The sequence below is a fragment of the Chiloscyllium plagiosum genome, unplaced genomic scaffold, assembly GCF_037043375.1.
Source record: "Chiloscyllium plagiosum isolate Xiang-an unplaced genomic scaffold, Cpla_swu_hap1 HiC_scaffold_29, whole genome shotgun sequence".
Classification (NCBI taxonomy): Eukaryota; Metazoa; Chordata; class Chondrichthyes; order Orectolobiformes; family Hemiscylliidae; genus Chiloscyllium; species Chiloscyllium plagiosum.
Window position 1 is genome coordinate 13,678,294 of NW_028270167.1, and position 27,293 is coordinate 13,705,586.

The window sequence follows — 27,293 nt, forward strand, 5'->3', positions numbered from 1 at the left end:
TTTCCCATCATTATTTAGGCATGCATAGTATTTAACACTGCAGGTCAGGCAGCATCCAAGGAGCAGGAGAATCGACGTTTACGGCATGAGCCCTCCTTCCTGAAGAAGGGCTCATGCCCGAAACGTCGATTCTCCTGCTCCTTGGATGCTGCCTGACCTGCTGCGCTTTTCCAGCAACACATTTTCAGCTCTGATCTCCAGCATCTGCAGTCCTCACTTTCTCCTAGTATTTAACACTGGTCTGGCTTCCTCAGAGCCAGCTCTCACAGTGAACAGGACCTCTGACACTCCTGATTTTTTTTTCATACTGTTAGAATCAGAATCCCTAACGTGAGGGAACACACCCTTCGGCCCAGCACGTCCACACCGACCCTCCAAACAGCATCCCACCCAGACCCACTCCCCTATATTTGCCCTGACTAATGCGCCTAATCTACTCATCCCTGAACACTATGGGGCAATTTAGCTTGGTCAATTCAACTAATCTGCACATCTTCAGACTGTGGGATGAAACTAGAGCACCCGGAGGAAACCCACACAGACTTGGGGAGAATGTGCAAACTCCACACAGGCTGGAATTGAACCCGGGACCCTGGTGCTGTGAGGCAGCAAGTGCTAACCGCTGAGCCACCGTGCCGAGTTGTTTAAAGATTTCAAACAATTTGCCCAAGCATGGCATGATAATTATTTAAATTATTTAAAAATGTTCAAAGCATAATGAAAAAGCAGGACTTTGGTATTAGGGAATGGTGATTGGAAAAGCTGCTGCAGACACGATGGGCTGAACAGCCGCCCCTGGACTGTGACACCACGTGACCCTGTGGAGGAGTCCAATGGGACCGGAAGTGGGTTTCCCCGTGATGTCATATCCGTTTTACGACGGTGGATCTTGCCGTACGGCGGAGGTCATCCAGGAGACGCCGAGCGTCTGTGGGCCCGGGATTTCCCTCCGTCTCCTCCGCCAGGCTCCGCTCTCCGGCCTGGACATGTTCCGCCAGGCCGCGAGGCTCAGGCCGTGTGCCCGCCTGAAGCCCAGCTCCCGGCCCGAGCGCCGGCCGCCCATTGCGGGGCTCGGCCTCCGCCTCGGCTCTCTTCCTCCTCCTCCTCCTCCGTGCCGCTGGGCCTCCCTCCCCGCCTGCGGGAAGCAGGGCCCCGGGCCCCAGCACTTCCTGCTGCCCAGGAACGGGTTACCGGTCACGGCCACAGCCAGGAGATGGTACAGCCTCCCCCCACATCAACTGGTGAGCAGCGTTGTGGAGGATAGGGAGAGCCCGAGCAGGACAAGGACAAGTATCTTCAGTTACCCCGGAGGTGGCAGCGCTTTGATTCCAGCTCCCGGGGCTTTTCCTGTCCCATCTGCAGCCGTTATGTTCTTCACTGATCTCCAAAGTGCCAAGATCTGGGTTCCAGACCCAGAAAATGACAACGCCAATTGCCACTCCAGTGCAGAGGACTGAGGGGCTGCTGCAGTGCTGTCTTTAGGATGAGATGCTGAAACTGAGTCCCCGCCTCCCCTTGGACAGATGTTTAAAAAGTTCAGCAGCGCTGTGTTTGGTGGCCATTGCCCTGGAGTGGTTGCCTAGCGCATGTGTAGTTTCCCCTGTGATGAGCAGAAGGTTGTGTGGCTTTGTGGGATGGGTGGAGATGCTGAGGGTCCAGGACAGGGGATGGTGAATAGAGTTAGACAATAAGTGTAGAGTAATAATGTCAGCAGTGGATTGAGCTGGTGCTGACTGGGTATGTGTGACTGTCCCTGTGTGGTGGCAAGGGTTGGAGTATTTTAAGAAGAACATATGAATTATTCTTGGTGCCCTTGATGAATGTTTATTCCTAAAATGGCTTTCACAGCTGGTTTCTCAGTTATCATAGATATTTGTGAAAGTTTGCCGAATACAAATTGGCTGCCACTTCTGACAACCATAACTTTCAAAGGTAGTTGTTAGCTGTAAAGATGCTTGAAAACTCTGCATAAATGTTTGGGTAAGTTTCTGCTATTCTGAAGTTCACATTATTTTGAGGTGTTGGATGACCTGTATATTTGGTTTGGTTTCTGGTAAAACAAGTTCTGTTCAGTGTATTGGAGTTATTACCTTGTACTACAGTGGATTCTGGAAGATATCTAGAAGACCCCTGGCTTGCAATCATAATTTCTGATGCAAATGCCCCCAACGTTATCAAATCATCTGGGATAGAAATAGAATTTATATTTTTGTTGGAATCTAAGATAGTCATGCTGGTCAATTCTTTCATTTCTGCTGTAATTCTTTTGTCGTGGCAGGTAAATTTAGACTAAAATCCAAATAATGGCCTTCATTAAAATAATATTTTCCCAAAGATGCTCTTTAATCAGTTACAGAAGTGTTGTGTAACTCGTCATTGTTTTATTTATAGGTGGCATTACCTGCTCTGTCACCCACAATGCAAATGGGAACTATAGCCCGGTGGGAGAAGAAGGAAGGCGATAAAATTAACGAGGGAGATTTAATAGCTGAGGTATGTACAGTTAACATTGTTTTGTCAATGTGCATTAAGAAACTGTTAATAAGTGTACATAAAACAGTGGAATGAAAATATAGGATGCACACTTAATAAGTTTGCAGATGACGCCAACATTGGTATAGTGGACAGTGAAGAAGGTTATCTAAGATTACAAAGAGATCTTAATCAACTGGGTCAATGGGATACAGAGTGGTAGATGAAGTTTAATGTGAGATTGTATTTCAGTAATACAAGCAAGGTCAGGACTTGTACAATTAATTGTAGAACCCTGGGTAGTGTTGTAGAACAGAGATCTAGGTGTTCAGGTACTTGAAATTTGTGTTGCAGGTAGATAAGGTGGTTAAGGTGTTTAGCACGCTTGCCTTCATTGCTCAAACCTTTTGAGTATTGGGGTTGGGATGTCGTGTTGAGGGTTTTGCAGGACGTTGGTGATACCTTCTCTGGAGTATTGTGAGCAGTTCTAGTAGCCTTGTTTTAGGAATGATATTATTAAACTGGAGAGGGTTCAGAAAATATTTACCAGGGTGTTGCTGGGCATAAAAGGTTTGAGGTAAGGGTAAACTGGAAAGGTAGCTTTTTTTCATTGGAGCATAGGAGATTGAGGGTTGACCTTATTGAGGTTTTAAAAAAAATTCATGAGGGACATAGATAAGATGAATGAAAAGGTTTTTTCCCCCCTCGGCTGGAAGAGTTCAAAACCAGGGGTTATATTTTTAGGATGAGTGGAGAAAGAGTTAAAAAGGATATGAGGGATAATTTTTTTTACAAAGTAGTTTGTGTGGAATGAATTTCCAGCAAAAGTGGTTGTGTTACAGTTACAATGATAAGACATTTGGATAAGTTGAATAAAAGGAAATGTTTGGAGGGATATGGGCCAAGTGCAGGTAGGTGGGGTGAGATTTTAGTTTTGGATTATGTTTGGTGTGGACTGGTTGGACCAGGGGGTGTGTTTCAATGTAGTAGAACAATATGATTTACCTCTCGTTCACTTCTTTTAGTGGTGCTGACCCTCTGGTCATTGTTTTGTATGTCAGACAAATGGACTGTTGCCTTCACTTGAATGACAGTTGCAACTCGTTCATTGTCCATGAAGTATTCTCGGATATCATGAGGCTGTGAAAGATGTCACACCAATGCCAATTTGTTCTTTTGAATAAAAGCTGAAAGTTATTCTTAATTCAACAGCTTGCCCAGGTTTCTGTTGACATTGCATAACCAGGATTAAGATATTGTCAGTAATTTATTTGTACAATAAGGAATAGTACGTGTGCTTAAAAATTGTTTTCTTGTATTTTTGATGTAATAGTGTCTACAGTCATAATAAAATGTCAATAGATGTTATTCTGGTGACTGTCACTAATTCATTATTAGGGACATACTTATTTTCTATAGGTGAGAATAAATAAAGCTGCCTTCACATACAACATTCTCATGTACAATTAATTTAAAAATATTTGATAAAACAAGCTCCTATTAGAGTTTAAAATGGCATCAACCTATTAAATTAGCAAATAAAGTGTCCACTCCTTGTTGCTCATGGTCGTTCAGAATGTAGTAGTAGGCAGCCCAAATGTTTATGGACAATTTCAAGCAGTGCCTATACCATTTAAAGTTTGGAGCTATTACGGATTTTAAAATCCACGGTCAGATTGATGCCAACAAGTATTAATAGGCTTCTGGGCATGGGAGTCAACAGCTTCCTATAGAAAGGCTAGTGTACACCAGCTGCCTTAGGGAAATCTTAAGGAAAGATGTCTGTAGTTGATTTTGAACATAATGTGACATTGTTTCTCCTGACAATTGTGTTCCGGTTTTCTTTCTATATTAAAATATACCTGTATTTTCTCAAAAGGTGGAAACTGACAAAGCAACTGTAGGCTTTGAGAGTCTGGAAGAATGTTATATGGCAAAAATCCTAATGCCAGCTGGAACACGAGATGTGGCACTTGGTACAATCATCTGCATCACAGTTGACAAGTGAGCATGAGGATAATTCTAAATAACGTTCCATCCTTGTGTCAGTACGTGGTTTCTTGAATCCTTTCATGCAATTTTTCTTTGTTCAGTAGAATGTTCTTCATATGCCAGGTTCAAATCCACATGCATTGGTTACAGTTCAGATGTATGTTTACTGCTTTAAATGGTAAATCCTAGGTAGTCTAAGGAACAAATATTTAAAGGCTTCTGGTCTCACTTTCGGCTTCTCACTGTTTGAAAGGATCTTGGTCTCCGCTAAATACAGAAGTTGTTAGGAACTTCACAGGGACAGTCCTACATAATTCCCCTTGGCATATTTGCTCAGGAAGAGCTGACTGTTCTATCTTGCATTTAATAACACAGTTGAAACTAGAAGCATGATATATGAGGACTTGTGCATTCAGGGCATTATACAATTCCATTGTCTCGTTCTCAAGAATCTTCATTGTTTATGTTCTGTGAGGCACCTTGCAGCATTTTATTATTTTAAAAGTTGTGAAAATGTAGATGTTGCTCTAATGATGGCAATGTGTCCCCATTATATACAAACTAATTTATTGACTATGGTCCAATTGCATGGTATTGTGTTGATGTGACACGATGCCTGCTTCAAAATTGCAAAGCAAAAGTTAAATATTAAACACAGCAAGCTGTTCCTACAAATAGGAGTGTAGTCAAAGAATGTTGTCATTGAGGTGATTGTTCAATCAAGCTTATCAGAATTGAGAATAAAACTGGCATTTTTTGAGATAATGTTTGCGTCTCTGTTAGCACAAGTAAACAGCAAGTTTACTCCATTTTAAACAGTTGACAAGGTGATTACACGTATAACTAGAACGTATGAAAAGCCAAAATTGAATTGAACGATAATATAGAAGCTGCACAAAACAAAGTTTGACTGTTATGGGTACCTCAAACTCCTAACTGATCCAGTACCTTGTGCATTAGGAACATCTGAAATGAGGATATGTGATTTTATGAACATGTACAATTTACAAATTTGATCATATGATTTGTTCTATTTTACTACATCATTAAATCCATAAAATTATTCTTAAAAATGCTTTTAACTTTAGAGTGGCTGCAGTAACATTCATTTTGTGGTCCAGTATACTGTGCACTTTCTATTCTTAAACATCCTAATAAGAAAAATCAAAAGCTGAATTTCACGCTGGGTCAACTAATCTCATTTATAGCAGTCATTGAGTAGCTACAGTTAACTTCACTGCAAACTGAGAAGCAGAACATTAGAGCTGGGTTTCCTGTTCCAAAAAATTAAGCTGTGACATTGACTAGATAATGTAGAAGTGTCTTTTGGGTGAGAAGAGGTTTGGATATAAATCTTTGTCATAACTTCAGCTGGGTGTTGGGAAAATCAAAGCCATCCACCACAAATTACAAATTGTCCCACCTTAATTTCCACGTCAGTACAGACATTTCCTTGGTTTGAAGCTGGATCCTAAAGGTGGTGCTTACAAATGCAGTGCACCCTCAGTACCACAGGCACTATCAACCTGGATTTGGTGCTAAGTCTTGGACAGGATTTTGATCCACAACCTTCTGATTTGGATAACACTGTTTCACTGAGCCCAGGTTGAAAGCCCAAACATGTATATTGAGTATTGGAAATTGCTTTGATGATTTGGGATCTGCTTGTTTGCCCTGAGTTGAAGGAAAATTTCCAAGAAGTTTATTTTCTTAAATTGGCCAATTGTGGTTTATTTTGAAGCCTTTTCCATGTTGTCATATGATGGTGAAAGGATGAGTTGTAAGAAGCTACACCGTTCTGAATAGGCTGGGCTTGATTGGTCACATATGGCCATACACCTTTTAATTCTGGTGACACTGTTTGTCATACTGATAGTAAATTACGACACAAAGTGTAAACATCTTTTCTTGTCACTTGTTGTTTAGACCTGAGGATATTGAAGCTTTTAAGGATTACACTCCAGAGGCGGCGGCAGCAGCTTCTGGCCCACCACCTCCAGCAGCTGCTGCACCCCCTTCCACACCCTCCGCTCCACCCAAAGCTCCAGGCAGTTCTTATCCTCCCCACATGAAGGTGAGCAAAACGAAAATGGAAATGTGAGTAGTTCTTCATAGTATTTTTTTTATTCTGATATGAGATGTAGGTATCACTGGCAATTCTGGCATTTGTTCCCATTGCTAATTGCCTTTGACCTGATTTCAAGGACAGTTAAAATTGGGTCTGGAGTCACATGCTAGACCAAGTGAAGATGAAAGGATGTTAATGGACCAGGTGTTTGTTATGACCATTAGCAATTGTTGCCATTAAATTAGCATTTTTAAACTTCCAGATTTTATGAATTCAGATTTCACCATCTGCCATGGTGGAATTTGAACCAATGTCCACAAGCTCCATCCTGGAATTGAAACAAAAACTAAATTTCCTTTCTCTACAGAAACCGTTATCTTAAATCTCTTACCCCTGACTACTTCAGCTTGACTCCAACACAAATGTGAGGAGCTCATGGACTTCTTCGGCATTAAGATTGAAACTATTTGATCAGCTCCTTCTGCTTTTCATTCCCTAGTCCACCTAACCAAACTTTAAGATTTCCTGTTGTCCTGATTTGCCCAAGATTTCTGAACGTGCAACTTCCTCTCTTTCATATCATCTTGTGCTCTTTCTAAGCTTATCTTACCTCTCGACTGGCTTCCTCTTAGACTGCTGATCACCAGCTTTTTCTTTCTGGATCTGACTTTAGTTGATAGTGTGAGTGGAACTCTAATACTGTTTTTGTGCCTCCCAAAAAAAATCCCTTCCCCCTCCATCCTTGCAAACTGCTGTTCTGTCTTCATTATACCCCTCCTTTCCAAAGTCATTGAATATGTTGTCATCTCTTGAATTATCTGTTTGAATCCCTTAATTCACGTTCCTGTCCTTACCAGAACACCAAAACTGGTCTTTCCCAAAGTCTCAAATTGCATTCCTTCCAACTGTGTTCATAATAAACTACTCCTCTTTGTAACTATCTACCTTTCTGATATGATTGTTCACACCATCCTCTTCTTCAGGCTACTTAGGCCAATGCATGCAATCTGTTACCCCTGGTGTCCCCCAAGGATCTATCCCTAGCCCCTTCAGTTTACAAGTATGTTGCCAGGGTTGGAGGATTTGAGCTATAGGAAGAGGTTGAATAGTCTGGGGCTGTTTTCCCTGGAGCGTCGGAGGCTGAAGGGTGACCTTATGGAGGTTTATAAAATCATGAGGGGCATGGATAAGGAAAATAGAAAAGGTATTTTCCCTAGGATGGGGGAGTCCAGAACTAGAGGGCGTAGGTTTAGGTTGAGAGGGGAAAGATATTAAAGAGAACTAAGAGGCAAATTTTCACGCAAAGGATGATGCATGTGTGGAATGGACTGCCAGAGGAAGTGGTGGAGGCTGGTACAATTGCAACATGTAAAAGGCATCTGGATGGGTATATGAATAGGAAGGGTTTGGAGTAATATGGGCTGGGTGCAGGCAGGTGGGACTAGATTGGGTTGGGATATTGGTTGGCATGGACAAGTTGGACTGAAGTGTCTGTTTCCGTGCTGTACATCTCTATGACTATCTCGATTTTTTTTTCCACAAAGTAAATGATCCAATTGCTTATCTAACATTCTGTACTGGGTGAGCAGGAACATTCCACCAAATAAATAGTTGAAAGGCTGAGGACATCTCAGGTGCTGTTCTATATGCACCAATTGTGTCCCCCTTCCTGGCAACTATCTGAGACTGAACTGGTGCAATGTTATAGTCATTTCTAACCTGAAAATGAACTCTTGTCCACATTTCATGCTATATCTCAGATTACCTATTTCCGAACTGTTACTGGTTTCTATCTCCGCTCATCTGCTGAAACCCTTATTCGCTCCTTTTGTTATCTTGAAACTTGAATATTCTAATGCACTTCTGGTTGGTTTCCCATATTGTGCATCCTTACAAACATAGTTTTCAGCTAAAACTCTGCTGTCATTGTCCTTACATACACCAAGCCCTGTCCACCCATTGTTCCTCTGCTGGTTTGATGTTTAGCAGCATTTCAATTTCTGAAATTTTCGTTCTTGTTTTCAGATCATTTTAAGATGTGCCCCATCCTGTCACTGCAAGCTCCTCCAGCTTCAAAGCCTTCAGATATCTGAATTCCTCTAATTCTTTACAGTGAAAATCTTAATTACTTCATCAGCCTCAGCTGCTAAAGCCATCATCTTTGACATTGTCTCCATGAACTACTCTGTCTCTCCTGCTTTGGGATGCTCTATGTAACGTACATCTTTAACCAGACTTTTGCTCATTTGTAAAATCTCCTAATGTAGTCTGCTGTCAAATTTTATTTCAGAAAACTCCTGTGAAGTATTGTATTAAAGAAACTTGCTGGTTTTTCTTATTGAAGGTTGATGTGTTTGTAGCTCCAAAGCAATGGAAAACATTCAACTCTTGTATGTTAATTGTCTAGATTTTAACATTTTTGGAGCAAATGGGTCTATTTAGAACCCTGTTGAAATGGGAATAGTACCTAAGGGAACAGTGGTGTACATAACATTTTGATGTGTAATTTTCTTTATCTATCCTGTCCCTACTTTGGCAGAGTGTATTCTGGCTGAATTGAATGCGGCATAATAAGTGAAGGAAACAAGATCTGGCAAGCTTCAGATCCATAAACGTATAATTTTAAAATTCTAGTTTTATTTTCTATAGCCTTTTCAATCACATGACCCAGATGTTGTGACTTCCAATTTCATTTGACCTTTTCCAGTCAGTTTACAAAATGTCTTGATAAATTTGATCCGTGCAACACGCCTTTGTCTTAAACCACAAGTCAAAATGTTCAGCTTTATGGTGATTGTAACGCCAAAATACACTATCTTTTTGCAGATTGCCCTACCTGCTCTTTCTCCAACAATGACAGTTGGTACTATTCAACGGTGGGAGAAGAAGGTGGGCGAAAAGTTGCGTGAAGGTGACCTTATCGCTGAGATTGAAACAGATAAAGCAACAATAGGTATGCGTTGGCTTGAGGGAAACAATACAACGCTGTACACTGAGCAGCATTTTAAAAGCAGTAAACATGGGCAAGGGGTTTGTGGGGACCTGAACTCTAGCATTTTTCACTGTTGCCTAAAGTAGTTGCAGGCATTATACTGTACGATTTTGGAGAAGGTTTGTAGCTCAGCTACAACTCGCTGAGCTGGCAGGTTTGTTTTCAGACGTTTTGTCACCATGCTAAGTAACATCATCAGTGAGTCTCCGGTGAAGAGCTGGTGTTCTGTCCCACTTTCTATTTGTGTGTCTTGGTCTCTTACACACACCGATTTGGACCCCATTTACCAATCGCTTGAGAAAAAGAACCGGAAATGATATTACCTGCCGTAAGAGATCAAGACGCACACAGAAAGTGGGACAGAACACCGGCGCTTCACCGGAGGCTCGCTGATGATGTTACCTAGCATGGTGATGAAACATCTGAAAACAAACCTGCCAGCTCAGTGAGCAAACTTACAACTTGAACGTTACACTGTCACCATAGCAGGGAGATTATAGTTGTTGTCTTGGCCAATTGGGATGGCTTTGTGTAGGGTAACCCTTGATGTTAGGCAAATTTGTAATGTGACATTGTGGTCATTGACTCCTGGGGTTATTTTGTGAAAATGTTGAAACCTTTCCAAATTTGTGTGCAAAATGAGCAGCACGTAAGAAAAATATGATAATTTAATTTGGTGTTTCCAGAGGGGAGATTTTACCGATTTTTATTCGTCAGGAAGGAAGTTAGGAAGCCCTTTACCAATTGACCAAATAGTGTGACACATAACAGAAACAGCCAACAGGAATACGAAATTTATGAAAGTATTATATTATAAATTATCTATTGCATCTCTTAGGTTTTGAAATAATGGAAGAAGGTTATTTAGCCAAGATTCTGGTAGCTGAGGGTACCCGTGATGTTCCTCTTGGGACAACACTGTGCGTCATTGTAGAGAAGGAATCGGACATTTCAGCATTTGCCGATTATGTGGAAACTGGAGTTGCTGATACTAAGCCTCAACCTTCTCCACCAACTCTGGTAAGAAACTATATCATGTCAACAAATCTGCAGAAAAATACACATGGAGCTTCAAATCTTTTCAATAAAACAACGGTTTTCTCTCTCCCATCATGTGGAATGTCCATTCGTCATTTGGCAGTTGCAATATTTTGACTTAATGAGTGCTTGAATTATAATTTGTTTCTAACTTCTGAAATTTATTGCAGCCTGCCTCTGTTGTACAACAGCCTGTGGCGGCACCCACTGTTTCTCCTCCAGTCAAGCCTAGAGATCCCAAAGGTCGAGTGTTTGCTAGTCCTTTGGCAAAGAAACTGGCAGCTGATAAGGGCATTGACCTCAGACAAGTGAAAGGCAAGTCGCATGAAAATTGAAATAGAGTTGGTTTGTTAACTGCATTGGGTTGATATATCTATGTTCATGCCTAGGGGATCTTTTGTTGGCTTGATTCAATCAGTAGGATTTTTGTCTCAAAATCTGAAGTTTGTGGATTCAGAACCACTCCTTTTCTTTTGGCTTACGTTTTGGGGGTAGTGTTGCGTTGTCAAAGGCTTTATCTTACAATAAAGTGTTAAGGTCAAACCTGCCCGTTCAGGAAAAAAAACATAAAAATTCTCCAGCATACTTCACAAGTGCAAGGGATCCTAGCATCTTGATTTGCAATCCTCAGCAAACACTGACAAAAACAAATTCATTTGTCTTTGTCGTGTGCAAAATCTCTGCTCTGTTCATCTACACGGTGGCCACTGTCTGTCAAAGCAGTTAATTGTGTGTGAGGAAGCAGAGGCAGTGGCATAATAATAATGTCACTGATTAGTAAAAGTTGTTGTGGCAGATTTGAGATGTATCTCAAGGCCATAAATGTATCTCTTTTAAAGCATTAAGAATTTGACAGAATCTTTTTCAAAATATACTGATCTGCATTTACAGTATAATAATCTACTAACACTTGAGAATGAAATTGCCCTTGGAGAGTTATGCAAGTAAAATACCGTTGAAATATATTGTCATGAATTTAACATCAAGGATGCATATAAACTTAGTCCTCCTTGAAAACGGCATTGGTATGTTAAACCTTAAACCAGCTGAAGGGGGTAGCTGATTATAATTGATTGTCTCTTAATTGTTGCATTTTCTTTACTTAGGTACTGGACCTGATGGTCAAATCAGGAAAAAAGATGTTGACTCATTTGTGCCTTCAAAGGTAGTCCCAGTAAGTTTGTTTAAGATAACTCTAAATAATTTAAATCTACCACTTTCAGATCTGAGATTGTATAAACAGAATATTTTACAGGCTGCAGTAGTATTTCATTACATGCAGATTGCTCAGAGGAGTTATGACTTTTGAAACTATGCAGTTAAGTCTCTGAAAACTCTATAGTTCACTTTTCCATTGAAGAATGAAATTTCAAGGTGGAAATATTGCTGTAGTTCCAATAATTCTGATTCGAGAAAAATAAATATTTGCAAATTGGACTCCAGTTTTGAGAGTTCCTGATTTGTTTAGTTGAGACAGGAGTAAGCCATTTCACTCCTTGCGTCTGTTCTGCCATTTGATTGAGATCATGATAAGATTAAAACTATTACAGCATTCTCTAATTCCAGTTCATTGCTTCAGCAAAGTGACGTTTACAGTATTACAGTACATTCACTTCCATCATCCAAGTCATTAATGTGTATTGTAGCATGCTGGTAATATTTCTGGGCAAGTAATTCAGTAGCTTGGTCTAGTGTTCTGGACACAAATGCAAAGCCCACCACAATAGCCGGAAACTTAAGTTTGACTAATACAATAAATCTGGAATAAAATGGGAGCATAATTAATAATCATGAGCTACTGATTGTTGAAAGAAAATCTGAGTTGTTGCCTGGTCTTGAGATTCCAGACCTAAAACAATGTATTTGATACTTGACTGCCCTTTGAAATAAGCTGCTTGGTTGCATCAGTCTGCCTCAATAACACTTTAAATATGCCTACAGCACAGAGACTGTAGCAGTTCAAGTAGGAGACTCGACACTACCTTCTTGAATATCATGTTCAGATAGTCACAAAGGTCTTCAGAATCTACTAATCCATTTTCTAGCACTTGTCATCGCAACTGCATTTCTAAACACTTTTTAAATATTAAAGAGGGTATCTGCCTCTACTATCCTTTTAAAGTAAGGCAGTAACTTTCAGATTCCCATCACGTTCTGGGGAAAATGTTTTTCCTCACGTCCCTTCTAAACTTCCCGCCCCTTACCTTAAGTCTATTGATTCCCCAACAAGGGGATAAATTCCTTCCTGTCCACCCTGTTGGTTTCCCTCATTACTTCGATGATGTCAGGGAAAACAATCCATATCTATTCAATCTCTGAACAGAACTAAAACTGTCCAGCCCAGGCAACATGCTGGTAAATCTCCTCTGCACCTCTCCAGTGCAATCACGTCCCTCCTTTCTTGCAAGTTCCAGGTATTAAAGGATAGCTAGAAATCTTGGCCTTGTCAGAAATTACAGATCTAAAGATCAAATGGTACAATGCTTGTATACTAAATACCACTGACACATTTCCCGTGAAATTGCTCTGATGTGACAGGACATGATGTATAGTGAGCAAGTGTTGTACATAGAAATTAGATTACTTTACAGTGTGGAAACAGGCCCTTCGGCCCAACAAGTCCACACCGCCCCGCCGAAGCGCAAACCACCCATACCCCTACATTTACCCCTTACCTAACACTATGGGCAATTTAGCATGGCCCCATGAATGATCGGAAGAGGCAAAATGCCTATTAAGGAAAAACTTGTAAGCTCCTTCATAGAATTAGTGTGACACATAATAAGAATAATTGTGTAGATTTTAGCTGCCTTCTATAATATGTCATGTCACATAACATAATTATCATTTGCCTTTTTGTTTTGTAGACTCCCGCTCCAACTGCTCCTGGGGTAGCACCTGTACCTACTGGAACATTTACAGATATTCCTATCTCCAATATACGAAAGGCAATATACAATTAACAAAATTGCGACCGGTTAGATTGTTAAATGGAAACAACAAATATATCTCATTGTATTTTCCATTCACTGACTCCTCTATGGTTTGCTATTAGGTTATAGCCCAACGTCTTATACAGTCCAAGCAGACTATCCCCCATTACTACTTATCTATAGATGTCAACATGGATAATATTCTGGAACTTCGAAAGCAATTGAATGAGGTATGAGTGATTTTGTATGAATAGTTTTGTGATACAGTCCAGTCACTTATTAGCATCTCCTAGCTGTAACACCTACCATTTTTATTTGAAAGAATGGGATAGAAGAGAGAGAATTGTGTCCTGCTCAGGTTAGTGCTGTCAAAAGGCTTCATTCCTTACCCTCACAATAATGTGGCTCTAATCAGATAGTCCATTTCCTGCCATTCTTTGATGCTGGGGCTCCCTTTTGATATTGTAAAACACTTTTTGTTTTTAAAATTGCATGAAGAAGAGAATTCTGCTTAAAATGTATAAGCAACAGCAGACCCTCAGTCCAGTCAGTACGTTTGGTCCTAACAAGTTACAGGCAGGGAGGACCTGCTGATTAGTGAAAGCTGTCCCTTGTAATGGTATTATGACTACCCCACCTCTTCATTCCTTTCACCCATTAGCAGCTGTGTACTCTCTTAATAGATGTTTAAAAAAACCTAGATCAGTTTTTTAAATCCTTATCCACTGTTCTAATCTTGGCACCAATCTTTGTGTTCTGTACAGTAATATATTAAATATTGGGGAATATTAGACCATAAGACATGGAGCAGAATTAGACCAATCAGTCCATCGAGTCTACTCTGCCATTCGTGGCTGATATGTTTCTCAATCCCATTCTTCTTTCTTCCTGAAATACTTGATCTCCTTCCCAATCAAGAACCTATTGTCTTAATCCACTGTGTTAAATACACTCAGTGACTTGGCTTCCACAGCCCTCTGCAGCAATGAGTTTCGTGGCTTCACCACCTTCTGGCTGAAGACATTCCTCCTCATCTCCAATCCAAAGGGTCATCCCCTCACTCTGAGACTGTGCCCTTGAGTTCTAGTATCTCCTCCTAGTGGAAACAACTCGCTCTATTTAGGCCTCTCAATATTTTCTACATTTCAATCAGATCTTCTCCATCTTTATAAACTCCCAATGACTACAGGCCCTGAGTCCTCAGCTGCTCCTTGTATGGCAAGCTCTTGTTCCCAGGATTTGATCTTGTCAACCTCCTCTGGTGCCCCTTCAGTGCCAGGACTTTCTTCCTTAGAAACAGGGTCCAGAATTGCTCACGGTATTCGAAATATGGTCTGACGCGAGCCTTATACAGCATTACATCCCTTCTCTTGTATTCTAGCCCTTTAACTTCCTAGCTGCCAACTGAGCCTACATGTTAGCCTTAAGAGAATCCTAAGCTAAAATTCCCAAGTTCCTTGTGCTTCAGATTTTCAAAGCTTTTCCCCATTTAGAAAATATTTTATGCCTCTCCTCTTTCGACCAAAGTGCATAACTTCACACTTTCCCACATTATATTTCATTTCCTGCTTCTTCGCCCACCCTATTCCACTGTTCAAGTCTTTCTGCAGCCTCTCTGCTTCCTCAACACTACCTGTCCCTCCACCTATCTCTGTCACGCCAAATGTAGCAACAATTCATTCAGTTCTTCAGCCAGATCATTAACTTATAGCGTGAATAGTTGTGGTCCAAACAGTGATTCCTTTGGAAATCTTCTAGCCACTAGCTGTCATCCTTAAGACGACCCCTTTTTCCCTACTCTCTTCCTTCTATTGGTCAACCAATTCTGTATCCATGCCGTTTGCCCCTAACACCATGGGCTCCTATTTTTCAGTCTCCTGTGTGGCATTTTGTCACAGGCCTTCTGGAATCCAAATAGGTCATGTCCACTGGCTGTCCTTTGTCTAACATGTTCATTATCTTCCTCCAAAGAATTTGAACAGATTTGTCATGCATGACCTCCACTTGGTGAAGTTGTGTTGGCTCAGCTGAGTTTTACTATACGTTTCAAAGTATTCTGCATTCTCATCCTCAATAACGGACTGTAAGAACTTATCAATGATAAGTGGGCGGCACGGTGGCACAGTGGTTAGCACTGCTGCGTCACAGCGCCAGAGACCCGGGTTCAATTCCCGCCTCATGCAACTGACTGTGTGGAGTTTGCACGTTCTCCCCGTGTCTGCGTGGGTTTCCTCCCATAGTCCAAAAATGTGTAGGTTAGGTGAATTGGCCATGCTAAATTGCCTGTAGTGTTAGGTGAAGAGGTAAATGTAGGGGAATGGGTCTGGTTGGTTTGCGCTTTGGCGGGTTGGTGTGGACTTGTTGGGCCGACGGGCCTGTTTCCACACTAAGTAATCTAATCCAAATGATAAGGTCAGGCTAACCGGCCTATCGGTTCCTGTCTTCTGCCTCCATCTCTCACTGTCGCCACCTCCCTGCTTCATAAACAGGAATGTTATGCTGCCATTTTCAGATCCTCTGGGACCCTCGCTGACTCCAATGATACCTTAAAGATCACACCAATGCCTCTACTATCTCCTCAACTATTTCACTCAGAACTCTGGGGTATAGTCCATCTGGTCCATATGATTTATCGACCTTGAGACGTTTCAACTTCCCCAGCACCTTTTCCTTAGTGATGGCCACTACACTCGCCTCTGTCTCCTGACTCTTTTGAAGTTCTGGTATTCTGCTGGTGTCTTCCACTGTGGAAGCTGATGCAAATGACCTCTTCAGTGTTTGTTATTTATTTGATCCTCAACGCTACTTATCCAGTCTCGTTTTTCAGCATCCAATGTCCACTCCTGCCTCTGTCTTAACTTTTTAGATATCCGGAAAAAAATTTTGCGATTTTCTTTTATATAGTTAGCTAACTTACCCTCATAAGCACCCCCCCCCCCCCCCCCCCCCCCAACCCAATTGCTTTTTTTAGTTATCCTCTGTTGGTTTGTAGAGGCTTCCCAACCCTCAGGCTTCCCACTTATCTTAACCATATTGTCTGCTTTTTCCTTTGCTTTAGTGCTGTCCCTGACTTCCCTTGTCAGCCCTGGTTGTCTCATCTTCCTCTTATTCAATCTGTGGAGAATAAACATATCTGCTGTGCCTTCCAAATTACTATTTAAGGAATTCCTACCATTGCTGCTCCACTGTCCACCTGCTCGGCTCCCCTTCCAATCCCCTCCCCTGGCCAGCTCCTCCCTCATGTCTTTGTAGTTGCCTTTACTCAGTTGTAAAACAATTACATCTGATTCAAACGTGTCCTGCTCAAACTGCAGGATTCTACTATATTATGGTCTCTGCTACCTAGGGGATCCTAATAAGCTCCCTAATCAAGTTTGCTTCATTATACATCACCACAACCAGAACTGCCTGTTCCCAATTGGCTGTACGAAAAGCTGTTCCAAAAATCTATCTTGTAGATATTGCACAAGTTGGTTTTATTGAGATCCACCATTAGCCTGATTTTTCCAGTCCATCTGCATATTGAAGTCTCGTATGATTATTGTAATAGTATCTTTCATACATGGCTTTTCCATCTCCTGATTTATTTTCTTCCCCACAATCTGACTACTGCTAGGAGGTCTGTACACAACTCCCTTCAGGATCTATTCTCTCTTTGCAGATCCTCAACTCTACCCACATAGATTCTACGTCTTCCGACTTTCTTTCGCTTATTGAGATCGATTTAATTTCATTTTTTACTAACAAGACAACCCTGTCCCCTTTGCCAATCCGTTCATCCTTTCGATAGGACATGTATCTTTGGATATTTAGTTCCTAGCCCTGATCCCTTTGTAGGCACATCTGTGATACCCACAACATTGAACCAGCCAATTTCAATCTGTGCTACAAGCTCATTTACCTTTGTTTTGTATATGGCGGCATTTCAGCACAACACCCTTGACTTTATTAACTACCCCTTTTCTCATATTTGTCCCCTTTATTTGCTATGCCTGAAGTTAGACTCTTGATTCTTTCATAATCTGCCGTATTACTTGTTCTGGAAACTTTAATTACCTTTGCTGAGCCCACTGCCCTTAACTTTTCCTATAATTTTCCATGCAACTGAAATCCTGCTCCCCCCACTTACTATGTAGTTTGAAAGTCATATTCCCAGCCCTAGCTATGTGATTGACAGTGAAACTGGTCCCAGCATGTTTCAGGTTTAGGTCGTTCCAACTGAATAGCACCTGTCTTCCCCAGCACTGGTGCCAAAGTCCCATGAATTCAAACCAGTTTCTCCCAAGTTAATCTTTGAGCCAAGCGTTTACATCTTTAATTTTGTTGATCCTGTGTCAATTTGCTCATGGCTGAGGTAGTAATCCAGGGATTATTACCTTTTCTGGCTCAGCTTTTTAAGTTAGTCCTTGTTGCTCTCGTTCCTTCAGCAGAACCTCTTTTCTCTTTCTACCTATATCATCTGTATTCTATCTATACCATCATGACAATTGGTTCTTTCACCTCCCGCTCCAAGTTCCTCTGTGGCCCGGATAAGACCACCGAGCAGGCAGCACGGCCTTTGGGAGTCTTGATCCCGGCCACAGAACAGTACCTTTCCCCTGACTATACTATCCCCGATTACATCTACATTTCTATTTTCTCCCTGCTCTTGAGTGCCTCTCTGTACCATGGGGCTATTGTCATTTTGCTGATCCTCCCTCCAACACATGACATCTCAAACCTGTTAGACACGTTCAAAGGCTGAGGCTCCTTCAGTCCTAAATCTTCGGTCCATTTGTTTCAGATTTTTATTGGTGTAGATGAGTCATTGCTTACCTACAATCAAGAATTTTAAGCAAATTTCAAAGTGAAGTTGTTGTTTTGCAGTTTAGAACTGTGGCAAGTCCTTAATACTTGTGCCCCTTTTAACTAACAGGAAGTCAAATCTGAAGACATTAAGCTGTCAGTGAATGATTTCCTCATAAAGGCTTCAGCTTTGGCATGCTTAAAGATTCCCGAAGTTAACTCCTCTTGGTTGGACACAGTTATCAGGCAGTGAGTAGTCAGTCTATTTAAATACCTAAAATTTGTACATTTTATTTCGAGCAAATTGCCTTTGTTTAGTAGCATGTGAATCTGTACGTGGGAACCAAGAGCAGGAGTGGGCTGTTCGGTCCCTTGAGCCGGTTCTGCCATTCAACTGGATTTTGGCTGAATTTCTACCTCTGTTAATTTCCTACACTATCCTGAATTTTATCATTACTTCTGATTGAGACTGCCAGTTGGAGAACCACTTCTGCTGAACTCTGAATTGTCTGAACTGTGGCCTTTTGCTTATTTAAAACAATGCTTTGCAAGTGCCTCAACTATTTCCTGATATAACTGATCCATCCAGTTTCCAGTCCTGAGGAAGTGTGCATTTGTCCCATCTATCTTGTATTTGAACCCAGGTCACAAGTAATGAAAAGTGTGTTTGCTTTAAACAAATGTCCTGTCAAGGATTTTATGTCCTACTTGAGGGGTTCATGATCGGTCCACTTGTAATTATTATAAATTACCCTGTCACAGACACATCCCACGTTTGTCATAACAGGTGGGGTTTGAATCAGATTGTCTGGTTCAGAGTTAGGGACACTACCAGTTCACTGCAAGATCCTCAATCGTTTTGTCTGTATTTTTAATCAAACTGTCCAGACACATGACACACACCTGGAGCAGATGGAATTTGAACCTGGACCTTCTGGTCCAGAGGTAGGGATGGCACCACTGCACTACAGTGATGCTACGATCTTCTACTCCAGATTGTTATTAACTGAGCAATATCCTGCTCCAAAAAATTGTGGTTGGGTTAAACTGGTATAAACCTTCATTGACAAAGTTATCTGATGGAAAGCATCAAATAGTGTAACTTAATTGCTGCCTGTTTCCCATCAGAAACCATGTCGTGGATGTTAGTGTGGCGGTGAGCACTCCTGCTGGTCTGATTACTCCCATTGTGTTTAATGCACACATCAAAGGACTAGCCTCCATCAGTAATGATGTGAAATCCCTAGCTGAGAAAGCTCGTGATGGAAAACTCCAGCCCCATGAATTTCAGGTAAGAATTAATATTTGAAAAGAATCTAGTGCACCTGTCACTTGGTTTCAGTACCTTACGTTTGTGTGGGAATAAAAAAAATGATATCCTGGTTACGTGGAAGAATTCAAAGCATTAAATGTGATGATTTAAGATGAAACGTGTGTAATTAAGTTCAATCTGGTGAAGTGGAATGCTACATAATTTCAATCCAAGAAAGACAATTTGGACGTTTTCTTAATGGCAAGAGACTAAACTTTGAGGGAGCAAACTGGTTTGGATGTGCATTTACACATGTTGCTAAAGCATACAGGTGTAAAAAGTAACTAAAAAGGCTGGAATTAATACAAAAAAGCCTTGCTTCATTTGTTCAAATACTTGATCAGACCCTAGAAAATCACCTTTTCTTTCGGTTTGTTTTGAGAGTTCTTCGCCCTCAAACCAGATGAGTTACAGTAAAAATGAAAGTGCTGTATTTAGTTATATCTCTCCAAATCACAGAATTACTTTGGTGCAGGAGGCAACCATTCCACCCATGCTGTCTGCACATCTACATACTCTTTTAGTATAGTTCATTTTATACTGTCTCTGGATCACCTCTCACTTATCTGCATTGACATCTGTCATCCACCTGCCTACTGCACCAACTTATGAATTTCCTTTTGAACTTACACTGTCTTCCTGTCAGTTTACAATGCTTCTGAGTTTTGTATTGTCTGCAAACTTTGAAATTTTCTCCTGTATGTGTGTACCTGGCATGTAAAACACCAATCTATATATGGATCAGTAATGTAGAAGTGTTGCTGAATACAGAGACCTTGGGGCGCAGGTTCCTAGTTCCTTGAAAGTGGAGTCATAGGTAGACAAGGTAGTGAAGAAGGCATTTAGCACATTTCCCTTTATCGGTCAGTGCTTTGTGTTTGGGAGTTATGGGGTCATGTTGCAGCTGTACAGGACATTGGTTAGGCCACTTGGAATACTACGTTCAATTCTAGTCTCCCTGCTATTGAAAGATGTTGTGAAACTTGAAAGGATTCAGAAAAGATTTACAAGAATGTTGCCAGGGTTGGAGGATTTGATCGGGAGAGGCTGAATAGGCTGGGTCAGTTTTCCCTGGAGCGTTGGATGCTGAGGAGTGACCTTATGAAGGGCATGATGGGAAAAGACCGTGGCTATTCACCCCAAGTCCAAAACGAGACAGCATAGGTTTAAGGTGAGATGGGAAAGATCTAAAAGGGACCAAAAGGCTAACTTTTCCACGCACTGGGTGATGCACATATGGAATAAGCTGCCAGAGGAAGTGTGGAGGCTGGTGCAACTACAAATTAATTTAGGGTATCTGGTCAGCATGGATGAGTTGGACCGAGGAGTCTACTTCCGTGCTGGAGATCTCCGTGACCCTAGTACACAGGAGGTCTTGTAATGTAGCAGCATTCTGCCTCTGAGCCAGTAGCTCTGGGTTTCAGTCCCACGCTAGGACTTGATCACTAAAGCTCCATTCATAGCCAAACAAGTTAGGTGTCAACCTGGTAATCCTTCCAATGCACGTTATGGTAGATTACACAAGTAGAAAAGCCTTTTTGATCAGCTATCCTGGAGAAGGCAACATCAAATCGCTGTAATACCTTGCCTGACCTAATCAAGCACCAACATGAAATCAAAGACCACGATTACTGATCTGCTCTTGGGGCATGTGAGAGAATTTGCTAATTTTAAGGAACAGAACCAATGTAAAATAGCTCCTTGAGCCTGCCCCTCCAGTATAGATCATGACTGATTATGTTAATGCCATTTTCTTCTCCTGTTTTCATATTCCTTAATTTGACCTCAGATTTCTGGTATGAACTGTTCAATAATCGAGCTGCCACTGTTTTCTGGGGTAGTGAATTCCAAAGATTAATCACTTCAAGTGAACAAAGTTTAAAAATCACACTACTAGGTTGTAGTCCAACAGGTTTATTTGGAAGTACAAGCTTTCGGAGCGCTGCTGTTTTGTCAGGTAGCTTGTGGAGTAGGATCATAGGATGCAGAATTTATAGCGAAAGATCATAGTGTCATGCACTGATGTGATTTATTGAACAAACCTAGGTTGCTGTTAAGCCTTTCATCTTTTAGAATGTGTTGCAGGTTTCCATTCATTAATGTGTAAATCCCAGGATGAGTTTCAAGTCACATTTCCGAAGTTTTATTTTTAAAAAGTGACACATCAGGTCAGACAATGCATTAAAGGTGTGAGGTTAGAATCTGTATATATCTTATGTATTCCAATCTTGAGTCAGACTGGTTCCATTTCCAAAGTAGGAATTTATAAAATATCACATGGATTATACAAAGTATTGACTGCCTATAAATTGTGCACTTTTTGAACAAAATAGAAAGTATCTGCAAATGCAGATTCATCCCATAGACTTGTATGTGTGTGTTCGAGGGAGGGAATCCGAATACCAATTATCCAAAAATTGGATTATCCGAAGGCGGTCTCGAGGTCCTGATAGAAACATTACATCAAAGATGTGTTTCCAATAGTGATAGCACCTTTGTTTACAGTGATTAAACAGGCACAGTCTCCAAATGACTGACCTCCCATCCTCTCTCTCCCCACACTTCCCCTGGAGTTCTTCAGAGAGGTGCACCCCATCCCGTCCCCAGACAATCTCTCCAAAATTGTCCTGTACAAGGCAAGTGTGGAACCTGTCAAAAAGGTGTGTGTGTATTTGGAGACTTACTCCACAAAGACAGTAGCGACAGTCTTGTTGGTGTACAGTCCCGCTGCCCTGGGCGGGGGCGATGTTGGACTTGGCAGGGGCAGTGTTGGCAGGGGCTCAAGCGGTGCATGCTGGGGTCAGTGTTGGACCAGGTTGAGGGAAGGGTGGACAGTGTTGGGTGGGCGGGAGCAGACTTTCTAAAACTCTGAACCCCAGAGGAAAGACACTTAATCGATCAACCGCATAATCGATTATTCGGACAAAATAGTGCCCGCCCAGCTCATTCGGATATATGAGGTTTCCCCTCTATATGCCTGAGAGAGAGTGAGGGGGGGTGTTCTGATGTGTCTGCCGCTAGTTCTGATATGCCACAACGCGAAACTGTAATGATGTCCTCAGGACAGACACTGGATGTGACTGATAGGGTACCTTTGGGTGTCCAGTACTTCCCAGGAGCAGAGAAAATACACCATCTTCGCACACTGCAACACATTGAGGATGAGTACCTCGCCAAGACCTTCCCTACTCCTCCACTTCTCAACTTTAAACAACCACCAAACCTTAGCAGCCCATTGTTCACAGCAAACTGCCCAGCCTTCCAGACATCGACCACAACATGGTACAACCCGTCATGGCAATCACTGCAAAATGTGTAAGTGTCAACGTGGATACTACCATTACACTTGGACACCACCCACCATGTACATAGCAAGTACTTGTGGCTCGTCCAACGGTGATCCGCTGCAGGCAATGTACATTAGAGACTCCAAACAGATGCTATGACAACGGATGAACGGACACTGAACAACAATCGTCAGACAGGAATTTTCCCTCCCAGTCGGGGAACACTTCAGCGGTCAAGGACATTTGGCCTCTGATCTTTGGGTGACCGTCCCCCAAGGCGGACTTCAGGATACGCAACAATGCCGAGCAGAGGTTGATAGCAAGTTTGGTACCCATGAAGGTGGCCTCAGCCAGGACCTTGGATTCATGTCACACTACAGATGACCCCACTAAACTATACACACTCTCACTCCCGCACAAGTGCACATACGTATGTACACTTGCGTACGTGCACACTCACCCAAACCCTCTCTCATACACTGTCTCAGGTGTATGCGCGCACCCCGCCACCCCCCCCCCCCAAAAGAAACACTCACCCATGTGCACATGTTATGACAGGCATATGCTTCATCACACTTGCGCGCACACACTATCAAGCCCACGTGCGCACACTCTTTCTCCTTCAAATGCATGTGCACACAAACACAAGACTGAGGTGAATTTGCATTTACAGAATTGTAGTTGCAGATGCATTCTGTTTTGTTCAAAAAGCGCACAATCTGTAGGCAGTCATTATTTTTTTCATAATCCATGTGATGTTTTATAAATTCCTACTTTGAAAATGGAACCAGTCTGGCTCAAGACTCTAACCTGACACCTTTAATGCATTGTCTGAGCTGACATGTCACCTTTTTAATAAAACCTTTGGCTTGAAAGAAATCCTCAGATTTACAGATCAATGAATTGAAACCTGCAACCCATTCTAAAAGATGAAAGGCTTAACAGCAATTTAGGTTTGTTCAACATATCATATCAGTATATGATGAATGATCTTTTGCTATAAATTGTGTCACATGATCCTACTCCACAAGCTACCTGATGAAGGAGCAGTGCTCAGAGGAACCTCGATTATCCAAACGACACGAACAGGAGGTATTTCATTCGGTTAATCAAATTCCAGATAACATCGTTTAGCTAAGTATCAGGACTTTGCGATCTTGCTGGATAATCGATATTCAGATAATCGAGGTTTGTCTGTATTTCCAAATAAACCTGTTGGATTATAGTCTAGTGTCTTGTGATTTTTTTTTTTAAAAACTTGTCCACCCCAGTCCAACACTGGCACCTCATATCATGACTTAAAGTGAAGAAATGACTTTTCACTCCAGCCTTAAATGGCCTGCCCCCTCTGTCCCCTGCTTCTCGTCACCAGTCATTGGAATCTCATATCCATCCAGTCTTGCTTCTGTCAGAAGTTTTAGAATTCATACATTTTATTTAACTTGCTGTTTTTCTCCTTCATATTTTAGGGTGGAACGTTTACAATATCTAACCTAGGAATGTATGGTATAAAGAATTTTTCAGCGATTATCAACCCACCCCAAGCATGCATTCTTGCTATTGGTGGATCAGAAGAAAGACTGCTTCCTGCAGAAAATGAGAGGGGGTAGGCAATTTCATGAATTATTCTTAACTATTAGTGAAGTGCTTGTTTTAAGATAATATTGTTACCTGTTACAAATTAAATATAAAGTGTTAGAAATAATTTCATGTGTACATATTGTAAAGGAGTGCTTTATTTTAGGTTTATGGAAGTTAATGAATCTTTAAAACAACTTTTCCCTGAAACACTAAGTCATACAGCATGTCATCCAGAGATGGCTAGGTGTTGAAACAGAATAAAATATATTATGTCAAAAGTATTTTAAGTATCCATTGAATAAATCAGACTTCAATGAAGTGATTTGTTTTAGTTAATAATATGTTTAGTCAATTCTGTAGCTTTGTGTCATTCAATTAACTTTAGATGCTATTGTCTTTCTATGCATTGGTCAAGTGTGTAATCTTGAAATTTCACCATTACCATGTCATACTTCCACAGATTTAATGTTTCCAATATAATGTCAGTAACCCTGAGCTGTGACCATCGTGTTGTGGATGGAGCAGTTGGTGCCCAGTGGCTAGCCGAGTTCAAGAAGTTCCTTGAAAGGCCATCTACCATGCTGTTATAAATTTCAAGAACTGGTGTTTATTTAAGTGTCGCGTTTTTTTTCCCCCAAGGTGGTTTTATTTATGAATTCCTTATTCCTGCTATCCATGTAAGACTAAAGTATTTGTACAACAGTGAAAACAAGGTATGCAGTTGAGCTCAAATTCATAATAAATTGAAGAACAATATAATACTGTTTTCCAGTTCCAGGTCTATGTAGAAACTATCAGTACTGTAACTGAATTCCTAACTGATAATTTACCTAAATGTTCCACCCTTCCATGTTCAGATGCCACAATCTAGAAAGGAAGTCTAACCAGTACCAAAAGTCCATAACTTATTTAAATCTGAGACTTTTTTCCTTATTTTGAAGAAAAATCAGAATTCAATGTACGAGATTTTCTCTGCTTTCTGTAAAAGTGGTGTCATAGAATACCCTGGGCACAATAGTATTAATCCTCACCAGGTATAGGGCATATTTATATATTTCTCTTAATTCGCTGATCTGAAATCAGTGCTGAAGTACTAAATTAACTGCATAACTTCTAGTCCAATATTATTCGACTAACTATGTTACAATGTCTGGAATTATTTTGAAAGTAAATACTATACATGAATATTGTTTTGTGTTGTAGATCAGTACTTATTAACCAGACAAGAATTACAAGGATTTTTTTTTCCCCATTTTTATGCATCAGATGACAAATTATTTAAAGTAGGTTATCCCCCAGAATAATATTATGCATCTTTATACCCCTTTCCAAGTGTAAATTGCAATTATTACTGTAAATAATATGAAATGAGATGCAAAGCAACAACTTTCAAAGTGTTTGTTACACAATTTGCCACATAGCAAAAAATATTTCATTGCTGACAACTGATAAATGCCAGATTGTTTCTTCATTAGCGTTCTCAAATCTGGTGGTTTTGTTTACAACCCTCTTTAAAATTGGCTGAGTCTGAGTAAATTTTGAAATACTATATCTTTACGCAGAGTTCAGAAATGCATGTTTCCAGTCAATTTTCAGTCCTCTTGTGATACTGTCACTGCAATCAGAAACTGCTTTGTTCCAGTTTGCACATGCCTTGTCTAGTGCAGCCAGGTGTTGGAGAACAGGTAACTGCACACAGAACAAAAGTTAAAAGGTGGTTGTTTTTCTCCTGATTTCAGTCAAGTCTTTCTGAATTCCACAGATAATTAACAACTAGATATAAAAATAAGTTTCAGAATAAAATAGTGAGCCCAAACCTGTTTATATTCTTTAGTTTGTGTTATTGGTGCAGTGCAGGCTAATTGTTTTGTTTACTGCCTAAAATATCTGTTGATCATTCTTACCACTCCAGATACTTCATGCCTTATTATTTAATATACCTAACAACTCTGACAAATAGGAAAGATGGGGGGGGGGGGAAAATAAAAGCTGAAACTTGAAACCAAATTAAATGTAGAGTACTGTACAATATCTCACACTTGTATGCCAGTTGTGTTACCAATAAAATGCCATATGTTCATTAATACTACTTAAAAGTATATTTGTGTGCTGTTCAATGTGGTGTGATTAAATCGCCTTGCTATCTAGAATCAATGTGTGCTGCAAAGAAGAATATTGTACTTCTAACATCATGGATACTAATTGATCAACTGAATTAACTTGATTCTCAAACGGATTGCCTTGATGTCCTGTATATCTTTGGGGTGCATAGTAATGCTTCATTATTAAGTAGCATTTTCATAATTTGTATAACCTTGTTTATTATTGTGATGTTGCCAATCAAGTTAATTTGCTAATAGTTGCACTTAAAGGATTGCATATAAAATCAGAAACGCTTTTCTTTCCGGTGCACACTTCATTTATAATTTGTATTCCTTCCTATTGGGGATTATGTACTGTTTGATGGTGGGTGGGTCTGAGCAACACATGATGTCCCTCTTGCTTGCAGTTCAGTATTGTTAATATGGAAATTGTTATGCTACACACATTGATCTGACTTTAAAAATCTGGGCATTTTTGTTTTGGTGGAAGCACCATTTTGCTGTATTTTCAGCATTAAACCAATTGTTAGAATTTTTAAATCCTGAAATAGTTTTTGGGAAGAGGAAACAAAACGCACAAATTGGTAAGGTCTCTGTAAATTATAGTGAAATGTCTTATACTATATCTGTATTGTTAATTCAAGCCACAACCTCCCAGACTAGCAACTTGGTATGTAGTGGCAACTTATATTAAAAACCAGGATTCAAATAAAATAATAGACAAAACAATT

The 27,293-nt window shown here is 40.7% G+C and overlaps 1 protein-coding gene across 1 annotated transcript; it reads left to right on the plus strand.

The window, feature by feature from the left end:
- The first annotated feature begins 907 nt into the window (after positions 1-907).
- On the plus strand, positions 908-27,291 carry dlat (dihydrolipoamide S-acetyltransferase (E2 component of pyruvate dehydrogenase complex)). Its single transcript, XM_043676675.2, has 14 exons — positions 908-1,241; positions 2,392-2,493; positions 4,352-4,476; positions 6,391-6,538; positions 9,359-9,485; positions 10,363-10,544; positions 10,733-10,877; positions 11,669-11,736; positions 13,430-13,510; positions 13,618-13,725; positions 18,411-18,529; positions 19,409-19,571; positions 24,349-24,485; positions 24,921-27,291. The coding sequence occupies exons 1-14, from the start codon at positions 987-989 to the stop codon at positions 25,048-25,050; spliced, it is 1,890 nt and encodes a 629-aa protein (XP_043532610.2). The 5' UTR covers positions 908-986; the 3' UTR covers positions 25,051-27,291.
- Positions 27,292-27,293: the final 2 nt, after the last annotated feature.